At 44.2% G+C, this 12,989-nt stretch overlaps 1 protein-coding gene across 5 annotated transcripts in view; it reads right to left on the bottom strand.

Annotated features, from left to right (window-relative positions):
- The window catches only part of mpp7a (MAGUK p55 scaffold protein 7a), a 172,232-nt gene that overhangs the window by 132,874 nt on the left and 26,369 nt on the right, over positions 1–12,989 (bottom strand). For 4 of the 5 annotated variants that reach the window (XM_085764042.1, XM_085764043.1, XM_085764044.1 and 1 more), the window contains exon 2: positions 5,365–5,543. In XM_085764042.1, the coding sequence (XP_085620168.1) occupies positions 5,365–5,401 (37 nt within the window). In that variant the 5' untranslated portion in view covers positions 5,402–5,543. The remainder of the gene's footprint in view (positions 1–5,364; positions 5,544–12,989) is intronic. The other variant, XM_085764041.1, reaches the window with a different exon arrangement.

The following is a 12,989-nucleotide window of genomic DNA, read 5'->3' as shown; positions in this document are numbered from 1 at the left end:
GCTGTCACCCCGTTCAACCTTTCCCCCACAACGGAACCAGCTCCACCAAGAGACTGCAATCACATAACTCCAGAAAAGAAGAAAACGGGGCTAAAAAAAAAAAAAAAACACCTACTCTCACTCCAGGAGGCTTAGCTGACCTCTCAATGGCATAAACCAGATGCTGCGAGTCTGAGGGTCTCCGATGAGAGAGAGTTCAGCATCTGCAGACACTGAGCTGCCATTATCCTGTGCAGCTCTCATTAAACGATGAGGCCAGTTATGTGTTACTGAATTTACTCCAAATCCAGGAGAAGCGTTCAGACACATATGCAGCAGCAGCAGCAGTGAGTGTGAGTGCAGCAGTGTTTCTACTTTTTGGCCTCGATGCTTCGCTGTGTCATTGAAGCTGACTGGACATCCTGTGACGCTGCGATGCTGCTGCAGCCCCGTAGAAATTTATAACCCTCTCTCAGAATGAACGGTATTGGTATTAAAACTCAACCTTGGAGCTAATGGAAGCTCAGGAAGAAGATCGATGTTGTGTAGCAGACAGAGGAGTGGGCCGCGTTCGTCCATGTGATGTGAGTGAGGATCCCTGAGCGGGAGCTTAAAGGCTGAGATGAGCCGAGCCGAGCCAAAGCCAAAGCCCGAGCGGAGGCGTAACGGTTATCTGTCCCCGACTGAGCCCACAACAAAAACTCCATCAGGGCTGAACAGGAGGAGAAATGACTAAACAGCAGCTGTCTGGAGGAGAGACGAGGCCCCGGGAACCAGCTGCACGGCTTTCGTACAGAGTAGAGTCGGGCCGAGAGAGAGGGAGGCAGGGTCATGCAGAGGGTTCAGGTTAATCTAGACACTGCAGGTGAATGGGGTAAAAATTTTAAATAACAGATATCACCATGAAACTTCCCAGGTTTATCACTTACATTAAGACAAGTATTTTTTGTATTACAAGTTTTGTCAAATGTTATGTTTAAATATATAAATGAGGCAATATCTGATGAAATATGCGCTAATTTGCATACATTTCCAGAACCGAAATCTGAAAAATGGATGAAGCCACTTTCAAAATTCTTGTTTTATTTTGTTGACATATTAGAGTCAGAAGTTTTTACAGAGGAGGATTTTGGATCTCTGCCAAGGTGCTGGAGGTATCAAAAGTGTCCAAACTGAAGAAAAAGATCTTCGCACACTTGGATCTATGCAATTTCACTTTATTAAAGGTTAAGCTTTCGGTCTCAGACGACCTTCATCAGAGCAATACATACAAGAGCTTAGCCTTTAATAAAGTGAAATTGCATAGATCCAAGTGTGCAGAGATCTTTTTCTTCAGTTTGGACACTCTGTAAATAAGAAAATACTGTCACCAGCCCTAAAAAATCCAATTTCGCCATGTTTTTAGGAATAAATGTTGTATAAATCAGGCTGTGAATGACATATCAACAATCCCCTCTGTAAAAACCTTCAGAATATAGACAGGAATCAAACTGGAAGGTTTGGTGTCTGTAAGTGCTGCTTAGGTGGAGATTTCTAGCTCAGAGTCTGAGTCTGAAAAACTCATTTTGAGAAAACAGCCTTTAAAGACTTGTTCTGTAAAATTCCATAGATTGTTAATGTGAATCGTACTTTTACGATTGGTTGCAGATATGGAGGAGATGACAATTTTTGGAGCATAGATAATTGTTCAGGAGAGAGAGAGCTTTGCAATGATACGTGACATGACATGGGTCAGTATGTCACAGTAGCTGCTAACTTTTGGTGAATCTAGAGAAATCTACTGACAAAAGAGACAAAATGAAGTAAAATAACCACCTAAATGTGGATTTTCTACCATTTCTTTTGACTTTTCTGAAAGAATACATGTTAAGGAAGAAATATAGCCCAAAATGCATGAAAAAACAGTGTTGTGTTTTTGCCTGTAGTGTCTCGCCTTAGACTGATTCTCCGTCTCCGCTCGGTCGCCTTGTTAGAATATGAATAAATGCGTGTCGGGTAAAGCAGCAGCCAACGGAGCGTCACATCACATCACAGCCTGTTAAGAGCCATGACGCAGGGGGTTTTCTACATGTTGAAGGATGAAGAGCTGAGGTTGGACACACTTAGACAAAATGTTTCAAACACCACGAGCGGAGGCCAGCATCATCAGCTAAAAACCCTGTTATTAATCTGCTCTCCAAAGCATTTATAAAAACCCTTTTAAAAGTCGCACGGGGAAATGAGTCCGCAGTAACCCAATCACCACGACAGCCTCTCCAGCACTCCCCACGGTCACATTCGAGGGCCAGTTTTCCAACATTTTATTGTTTTTCAAGTTTATTTTCTCACTATTTGGTTTCATTTATTAGACTCTACTTCATACAGAGGCCTGTTGTTTATTTGGGCTGAGACAGAGAGAGAAAGAGAAAGAAAGAGAAAGAGAGAGGTGGTATGATCTTACATGTGCCCTCCATTTGTCTGCCCATGTGTTTGCTCTCCAAACACCCAATAATGAACATTTTAATAAGACCTACACACACTAACATACTCTCCTGTCCAAATCTGGTGATGAAATAGGAGCTCTGCTACTAAAGAATAGTTATGTTAATGATAATATTTCTCCCATTATGTTAAAAGCCTAAGCACGGTACTTCATCTTCCCTGTGTGTGTGTGTGTGTATATGTGTGTGTGTGTGTGTGTATATGTGTGTGTGTGTTGTGTAGGCTGGTGTTGAGGGCTCTGCAGATGGCAGAACTTCTGAAGGGAGAAAAGAAAGTTCTGGCGAGATGCTGCAACGTCTGTGTAATTACTGGCAGCTTCTGCATGTGGACGACGTACTGTATTGTTGGGAGTCTGAGGATTTATGCTTCTGCTTCTTCTTGTCTGTTGAGGTGTTGCTACCTACAGTACACACCAGCGCTTCTACGTAGGCGCCAGAATGATCCTGTGCATTAGTATCCAGTAAATTCACAACGCAGACTGACGATACACAACATCAGAGTCATTTCTCTTTTTGTGCAGACAAAAGACAGACTAGTCAGACTGATGCATTGCGAACTGATGAAGCTCCCTGGATAAGAGGTAAAACGTCTTCCTAGACAAATACCAGTCCAGTTGCCTTCGATTCAATTTGTTGCCCAGAGAGAATGATGACCTGGATGAATGAGAATATCCATTGACGTGAAAGACAGAAATTGTCTAAATAATACAGTCAAAGTTTGGGATTTCCTCTAGGAAGCCCAAAGTATCATCATCAGCGATCACGCTCCGTCCAAAGAACTCACTCTCACGCCGTCAGGTCGGCGCTGCCTAACCCCAACCAGGAAGACAAACCTTTACTCCAGGTCGTTCATCCTTTCTGCCATTAAACTGCTGAATGCAAAGAAGGTTTCCCATGTGCAAAACACTTAAGCACTTTATTTATTTACCTGACTCTTTTTACTTTCCTTTAAATTGGTTTTTACTGTAGTTTAAATGCATATTTTAATGATTTTTTTTATTCCCTACCTGCCACATACTGTGCTCACTTGTATGAGAATGTATATGTGTATAAATGTTTGTCTTGTTAAGAAGAACTGGGTCAAATAAAGCTTTCTGAATCTGAATCTGAATCTGAATCTGAAGTGTGATGGTTTGAAAACACTAATGACCCTAGTGCTCATCGAGCCTGCTCTCTCAGCTCCAGATCTCCCTCTGCATCTTCATCAGGGAAACTCACTTTTAGATTTGCAGTTTAATGCAGTTTTTAAATGTAAATTTCCAGTTCAGAAATCTATATGCTTTTAAATCTTTTAAATCATCATGTTCCCGATTCCATGCTTGTTTTCTTTCTTTCTTGCTTTCGTTCTGGTCACCTCTTCATGTACCTGAAGTGAACACATAAAGGTTGATGATGATATTCTCTCTCTCTTCTCTGCTTCTCTTTCCATTGTTTTCTTTAAAGTCTATACCTAAGATGGTTTTGGAAGCAGGTTGCTCTCTGTGGTCAGGTAAAACCCTATTATTTCCACTGCAGATAATTAGATAAACATGATGTTTAATCTCCCTGATCTGACGGAGAACAGATGTCTCCGACCCGACCCGAGCGAGCTAGTGTAGTGTTTTATGGGACAACACGAAATGCGACAGATTTTTTCCATCGTCACTGACAGAACTTTATCTCTTAAATCAACAGCGTTATTGTAACACTACCAGCAGCTCTGTGTAAACGTTGGTGCGGTGCCGGAGGAGAGGAGGGAGGAGGGGAACGACAGGCACAGCCACAGGTATTCGTGAGGTCACCGGTGCCTTTAGACCTTGGCGACCGACCGACCGACCGACCGATCTCACTCACTCACACTCATCCATAATGTTCATCGTGTTTCACCTGCACACACGGCTTCACGGGACCATCAAGGGAGGGGATAGGGGGGGAACGGAGGAGATGGGCCGGAGGACTCTTGACGTGTTTTATTTGGAAACCCGAGCCTTTGCCGGTAATTGCCTAAAATGACTCTAATCGTAATTGACGGTCTGGCTTTCTACTTTGTCTCTGCAAATTTCCAGGACGACGGGGGCTACAGTAACTCTGTTAAAAGTCTGGACGCAGTAACGCACACACTCTTTATCCATCAGGGCAGGACTTAATGTCTGTCCTCCTTTTGTCCTTTTGAGCTCGCTGCTGGGTTTAGCCCTTCGCATGCATGTGTGTGTGTGCGCATGTGTGTGTGTGTGTGTGTGTGATGATGTAGCCGGCCATTAAGCCAGACGGAGAGAGGAGGATAGTGTTCCTGAGGGAAGAGGTGGTGAATTCTGGCAGCCGTCTCAGCGTTGACAAGCTTGACGTGTTCCTCGGTCTGACATCACACACTCACTTTCTCTCTCGACGGACGGAGGATAGAAAAAGATGGAGCAGCAGCAGCAGCAGCAGCACACTTCACTTCGAAACAGTTTTATTTTAACTTTTGATTCTTTTGCTCCGTGTTGTTAAACTGTAAATTTGCAACAGAGTGTTTTTCATTCCGCTGGGCACAAAACGAAGTGAAAATGTACTTTGGTTTATTTTCCAACCACTAGTTTTTTTTTCTTTCTCGAAAGGCCACAAAAGCAAAGTCAAACAAAAACAGCTTCGGGAAAGTTAAGAGCAACTCATTTCTAAATTTGATATTAAATTTTAGGTACCACTTAAAAGTCGTATACTGTAGGCACAGCACCAGCTAGGGCGCGCTGACATTTGAGTGAAGATATATTCAATTTAAGGCTGAGATTACGCATTAATTTGTGCACAGGAGGAGGAGGAGGACGTTAAAACAAGTGAATTACAGCAGCAATATACTTTTTTTTTTTTAAATTTTAACTGGGAATGCTTTTTCACTGTGCAGAAACTACAGATTGTGTTCCTGGCCGAGGGCCGGGCGGTGCGTTACCTGGCTCGTGGCCGGCACCGGTGGCCAGCGCGGGCATGGCTCCTGCCGGCTGCTTCCTGGTTCCCCTCAGGCTGTGGAAAATGACAGCGGGACGTCAGAGCGGCGGAGCTTCTCAGCTTCTCGGCAGCTTTCCCCAGGGAGCAGCTGAATCTGACGACGGGCGTTATGCCATGGAGCCCCTGGACGGAGAGAAGGAGATTTTTAGAGCCTACTTGTCAAATGGCAAAAGCGGCCGCATGCACGTGCGTGTCAGTCAACTACTAGTGCGGTGTGCGTCTTCCTTCGTGTGTGTGTTATGGGATGGGATATCGTTCGTAGCCATGGATATGAGTATCTACCCATAGCGGCAAACATATGGATGCGTGTGTAGGTGAGCCAGCGGCTGACAGCGAATGACTCACTGAGCGATGACACTACATTCACAGTTGACTCTGGGTGTTTACAACCCAACACTTTTTCCCTAAGCTGCTGAACATCCTGCTTTGTACATGGGCCAAAATACATATATACTCTCACACACACATCCACACACACATCTATGCACACATATCCCACCAGATCTTCAGCAATCCAGCGGAAACAAGGGGAACTTTATCCACTTAGGGGGAAAATAAGCAACCGAACGCAACAGACCTGTGAAAAATCAAACAGGCATGGAAAAGCATCGCTTCGTAAATAACGGCGCTCAACTGGAAAGCGAGATAGAGGAGGAACAGGAAGCAGAGAGGGGGATGTAAAACACAAATAAAAAAAAAAGTCTGTGGCTCATTGAAATCTCCGCCTGCAGCAGAGGAGCAGGTGTGGACACACAGCAGGGTGCAATAAACTCCTGAAACACAACACGGAAAAACACATACAATGCACTGATTTGAACTGGACAGAGTCGGAGACGGAGAGAAACTGCAGAGTAAAGTAAAGGCCTCAACTGGTAAATCTCAAGCTGCTAAAGTTTGTAAGGTTAAAATCTGCATTGAACAGTGCTTTAAAGAGTTTGTTTTTGGTTATAAAAGAGTCTCATATTAATGTGGATGAATCTACGTTACCCACAATTCAATAAATGAACTGTTTTCTTTTTATAGTTATTTTGATATTATTATTTAGTGGTCGACTCGCCCAGCATTTCCTGTTTTCGGTTTCCCGGACGCTGGGGATAACGCCGCCGAATCGCTAGTTGGCATCGTTTATGGTTGGAACTACAACGGTATCTGATCGTCTTCGAACCTCCGACTTTCGTTCATGATTAATAAAAACATTCTTTCTTGGCAAATGTTTTCTCTTTCGTCCATCCAAGTATTTCACCGTGCACACGGACGCTCATGGGAAATGTAGTGTGAAAACACTTCCGCTTTCCAAACGTCCTCGTAGTCACTTTAAAATGTATTTAATTTATCTTGGGTGCTTTAAATGTGGGTATTTTCTACTTATTTTCAAGATTAATTTAACTTAAGTACTTGATTTTGTGTTATGTTGATTGATTATGGTTTCTTGGGTTACATTTTTCTTGAACTTCTATTTGTGTTTGGGTTTTCACCTGTTATTGGCTTCAACAACTTTCAAAATAAAATAAAAGGAAGGAAAGAAAGCTGAATCTTTGTCATTGAGTGAATTCCAGTCTGAGATTTTGAAGCAAGCTGCTGGACTTGACAATAGGTGAGACTTCAGAACTGACTGGACTTCCTTCAGACTTTGCTTCGTATTGACCTGACAAAGTTGCAGACATGTTTTAAACCATATAAAACCACCCTGCTGTGATCCATATTTAACGTTTAACGTGGTTTTCCCCTAATAAAAAGCTGATAGGTGGTGAACCTCGGCCTCGGGTCATCTGTCCGTCAAAGTTTCTTGAAACTCTTCCCGATGTACATACATCACATTTAGAAAGAAACGTCGACAGTCCAGCTGCCAGAGTGCATGAACTGTCGAAAAGAAAAAGAAAAAGAAACGAGAATGGAAAACAATTAGGAATGAGCCTATAAGACCTTTTCAACATGCATCCTAATGATCCATTATATTTCAGCCCCATGAGTCGTGGTCCAATCAAACTCAGTTGCCTAAACTGTGGGGTCTTGTGGGTCCTGTTAACAGTTCACTTCCCTGGAAGAGAAATGCTCGGGGATAAACAGCAGCAGAGACGTTAAGATACACACTGTGTACTGTCTCTCCCATGTTGATAAGCGTTGTAAAAAACGCTGGCTCGGGGCGGACGGATGAGTCACATCGCATTACGGTTAATCTGACGCAGAACCGCTTGGCCGGAGACAGGGGAGAGCCAAGACACCTGTGCTCTTCCAGCTCATTGGGACCCCCCCAGCCCCCCCTCCTCCTTTAACGGCGAGTCGGTGTCAGCCACACACACTTCAAGTTTGAAACGACCACTCATCCATCTCGGTGAGGAAATAGAGGATCAGAAGTTCATTACAAATGTGTTTTCAGTAAAGAATCGCTCACTCAGCCCCCACATTGACAGCTGCATGAGTGACTTTATCCTGGCCCTCTGCCCCGCAAGTGTACACACACACACACGTACACACACACAGGTTGGATCTCAAACCAGTCAACACGGCAGCCCACGTAGCAAAGTTAGCTGCCACGCCTGTCTGACATACTGTGAAGTGAACTCACCTCAGGGCCCAGCAGACCCCAGGTGGAGAACTGGTGGAAAAAACATCTTCTATCTAGACAAACACTAAGTCCAGAAGATGCCTGAGTGAGCAGGTAAGCAAGCAAGCGAGGCACTGAGAGCGTATCAGAAAAAGAATATTTCTCTTCTGGATTGAGATGTACAAAATGTGGTGCATTCATCAAACAGCACTTAAGAACGGATCGATTTTCCAACGAGAAGCAAGCCGGGAGATGGCTTCCAAAATCTCGCTACGATGTCACGCCAGCATCGATTTGTAGGCCAGATTTGTCAGTCGTTTGCCTGAGCACAAACGAAAAAAACCTGGGGAGTTCAGCGCTGTTCAACCCTTTGTGTACTTCCCATAAAATAGGTTAAGGCGACCAGCAGAGAAAGGGCAGCGGCGCCTCGAGCCACAACCGCAAAATCTCTCCAGCAGGCCGGTTTTGAAACAGGGGACCTGAACGTAACAGCCACTGAGTTCGCGCCAAGAGAAATGACCCGTGCTAAATCAGTTCAGTGTTTCACAGAGAGAAAAGGTCTGTGGCACGGTTTTGTCATAAGGCTTTGTGATTGGAATGACAGACTTCAGGGAAAGACAAGGGGAAGCAAGGAATGAAGGAGGGGCATGAATACTCTTAAAGGTATGCCGCGGTGTAATATCACATCAGTCCTTCTTGCCTTTTGTTGTGTTCAAAGGCGAAACGGGTCGGCCACATATTCCCCAATCTGTGGAAAGATCCATCTTTTCCATTTAGGGGATCTTTCTGAGGGCCAGGAAGCATGTTGCAGAGCCCCGGGAACACCTGGGACTTTTTACATGGCCCAGAAGGATCGTAACAGACCAACTTTAAGAAACATTCCCCACTGTCAGAGTCCTCTAACTGTGCCTGTTCAGATCACACAATATCAGATGGTCCTGGAGGGAGTAAAGGGACACTTTGCCATGTGGACAAGAGATGGGATACGCTTAATTGCACCGAGATGTTCCTCCTACTTAACCCTGGTGCAGCTGTGGCCTGTTCATACAGCTCTGCCGCCATCTAGTGGGAGGTTTCGCTACTGCGTGCATGGAGTGCATATTAAAACTTGGAAAACCCAGCTGGGACATGGCCTGAAGCGCCTCTCTGTGCCGAACAAAGACCTGAATCCGTGCATGTCACGAAACGCTGTCTGTCTGTGTCTGCTTAAGTCTTGTTCGGCGTGTGTGTGAAACCTGAGGTTGAATTAGTATTTGAAGAGAAAATAGCTCAGGGGTGATGGATTGATGGGTGGAAGGGTGGAAGGAAGGATGGAAACACAAGAGGTGGAAGAAGTCTGTTATTCTTCTTTTTCTCCTCTTTTTCAAAAACAAAAGCCTGCCCGTCCAGTCCGGGGTGAGCACGGGCGGAGCCGTCTGACTCTCAGCTGGAAGTTGATGAAGTTAGTGAGAGAAATAACAGAGTCGGGAGGTGAATGACTCGACGGTGAAAAACAGTCCAAGGCCCGACACTTTCGAGGGTCCTACCAACAAACCGAAGGTCTGCTTTGAGTTTAGATCGTTATATTTTGGGGTTTTATGGTTAAATCTTTTGCCTCTTCTTCCTTCCTCCCAAGAGTGAAGTGGACGGTGGAAAGATCACAGCGATTGGCCAAAAGGCAACAAGATCCTCATCAGGAAAAAAGAAAACGAGGAGAAAAACATGTCACGCTCCACAAAAGCGTTCGCAGAGGGGTTTACTGGGTTTGAATGGTTCTGCAATTCATGCTGCTGCTTCCCATCTGGACTTGGACAGGAAGATAACACACAACAGAGGTCGAACTCTGCCACTAAGAGCGACCGCACGGCCCTTCCCCGGGGCGCCGTTGGGGTGTCGGGTGTTTCTGATCTGGACCGTCCCACACCGAGCGACAGGAAGGTCAGACGCTGGACGGAGCTTTTACTGGGCCACCATAAAGGACAGTGATCCTCTTCATCGCACGACCAAGCCACCCCCCTGTCACACCTGCTCTGGTTACAGCTCCAAGGACCAGTTTGGGTCTAAAGCTTTCCTGCAGCTCCGCCGTCTGCTGATTCGCTCCAATCTGACCAGTTTATCTACACACTGGTCCTGGGTCAGATGATAGATCCCTTTAGCAGCCCGCGTGACACCTACTCACGTTACCGATTCTGCACCGTCCGCTGCAACGCTATAGGAAGATTTAGCTGCGCTGTTATCTTAAGTCTTTTGGAAAATGAGGGGGATCGGGTTTTATTGACGAGCGACGAGCGGCTGCTTTTGTCCTCATGGATCTATCTGTGATCTGGAGCTGCTCCGGCCTCCAGAAGTCACACTTTGTGAGGTCTGGATATCGTTTTTTTTTTTTTGTTTCAGGAAGACTCCAGCTGATGCAATAGCCTACCTGTGTTCCAGCTGTGAATCCAAAACAGACACAAGCTGTGAAATTATTAGGAACATCCTGTACTGTACAGTACTCTTACCTAGCGTGACCATTTATTGATCCTCCCAATGTTTTGGTCTCTGTAGACTACGGATCGGCCAATATTGTTTTTCCAGGGCCGATACTGATACTGATTATTAGTGATCGAGGAGACCAATGACCGATATTTAGAGCGATATTCATCTGCAGTAAAAATGAACATTTTGGTGTCAGAATTTAGAAGAACACACCTGGGATTCTTCTTTTTTGTAGACTGTGAACATCTGTGATTGAAGACGTTTCATTTTTGCAGAAAAACACTTAAACTCTAACAAAGATCTTGGTTCAGAGGGCGGGACATTGTTATATTATTAGGGTTAGTGGTGACTTCAGGCTGAGAGACGGCTACATTAGAGTCAGAGGAGTGCATTTAAGGAATAAATTAATTTTATTGGTTATCGGTGAAAAAACAGCCGATACCGATTATCAAAAACCAAAAAGTTGAATATCTACTGGCCGATATTATCTGCCATGTCGATAATCGGTCTAACCCTACTGCAGATGACGATGAAGGTCATGAGACTCTAAAACAATGAGTGGGTCAGGATTAAAGTTTTTTTTTGGTTTGTTTGGTTTTTTTGGTTTAGTTTATTAAGGGACCGTGTGCAATGACATTAATCATTTGCAATGAAGAGATGGTTGGTTGCACCAGATTTAGCTCAGAGCTAATTTCTTTCTGCAGTCCCAACATATAACATATAAAAATACACAGAAAACCGCAAACTACTCTACAAGGGGAAAGCCTGATAGATAGAATGACATGAATAGACAATAGACAGCACAGTTTCCACATCTAAAAAGACCAAGACAAGTGCAATGCTTTTGAGAAAGGTGTACCCCTATCCTATATGGTCAATAAAACATGTGGCAAGTGGCGTCCAAGACAAAAATTGTCCATGGTAGAAAAACATTTCAATCGGCGCCGGTACATTATTGTGGTTCAACAACCCATCAGCTATACACCTTCAAAATTAATTAACCAAAAACTGGCACTACACAAATGCAAACCTCTTATTATCTGACCTAGATCTCCTCCAGAAGATCCATCCAGCTACTCCAAACATCAGTAGCTGTGTGCTGCCAGTCCATAAAAAGAAGCATCCACAAAAATCTGTTCTGTGATGGTGTTTTGAAGACAGAGCAGGAATTTGAGACGGCTAAACCGTAATAGGGAGAAGAGACGCTCCACGGTGGAGATTTTAAACAATTAATAAAGTGAGCTCCTTAAATGGAAAACTATGTTCTTTTTTTTTTTTTTTTTTACCTCGAGCCCAAGTGGAGAGCTTGGAGCTTTTGGGGGTGTTGGTGTTGGGGGGCAGCTGTGAAGACAGATTGGATGTAAAATCAATTTGTATTTCAGCTACTCTACATCATATTGGCTTGTAGGAACCACAAAGTGCAAAGTCAGACAGACAGAAGTAGATAGAGTTACAGCCACATGCACACAACCATACATGACACAATCATAAGAGTATAATTTCAGTGTATCCAACTGTGGTAAAGGCGAACATTCATTTACACACAGACGTACAGTGGAACTACATTTCAATGGGCTGTGCATAATTGCAGTGTATTAAACTGTGGTCGATGGGAATGTTCATCCACATGACATTTTGAAATGGAAATACTGTTCCAAGAAAAAAGAAAAAAAAAGAAAATCAGAAATCCTACTCATGCCAGGGCCGCATAGGCAGCCCCCGTTGCCTTTTTCTGTTTCTCCTGTGGAAAAACGATTGTTGAATAATGTCTTTCTCCTGCCTTTTGGGCTCCGGCGCTGCCAAAATGTCACCACGTCGATTCCTATTAAGTCTGAGGCGCGTGACGCTGGCAGGACGGACGGCTTGTGTGTTTTCAGGCGCGAGCCGGTCGAACTTCTTGTTAATAGCCGTTAGCTTTACAAGGGGATTGGAGCTGCTTAAATTAGGGCTCGCGGTACCTGGCGTGGCTGGTGTTCTTGGAATGACTGACTGCTGTGTGGAGAGAGGAGCCGTAATAATAACGATGAGCAAATAGGAAGAAGTGTACATGCACATGGCTTAATATGGAAGCATATGGAAACAGATTGGAGGAGTAAATGTGGAATATCAATGAAAACTATTAACCCATAACGAAGAAAAGTTCAGTGCGAGAGGTTAACAGAGAAGCGGGGAAAGTGATGAACTCTCTTCTCTTGGTCTCAGGTGGGATATTTTTTGACAGCTCAGACAGAATCAGCGCTACGCCACGTGTTGCTCATAAGCATCCAAGTCTTTCCACATAAAATACATCTGCTCATGTGTACGTACGTGTGTGTTTCTTTCTTCTCACACACACACACACACACATGCACGCACACATATAAATCTGTGTTTAACTCAACCTGTCCTTCCAGAGGCCCTAAAACATCTGATGTCATTCTCCCCCTTTCAGCCACCTCAACACACAAGAAGCTGGAGTGTTTCATTTATTATATTGAAGAAAAAAAATAATACATTTAAGAGATATTCGTCTAATTTACAAGAGAAATGGAAAAAGATGTATTTCAGGAACTCGCAGCTCAGTGAAG

This window comes from Trachurus japonicus, chromosome 20 (assembly GCF_045865225.1).
Source record: "Trachurus japonicus isolate A0001 chromosome 20, Traja_1.0".
NCBI lineage: Eukaryota > Metazoa > Chordata > Actinopteri > Carangiformes > Carangidae > Trachurus > Trachurus japonicus.
Note: the sequence above shows the minus strand (reverse complement) of the source record. Positions and strands in the feature narration are given on the sequence as shown.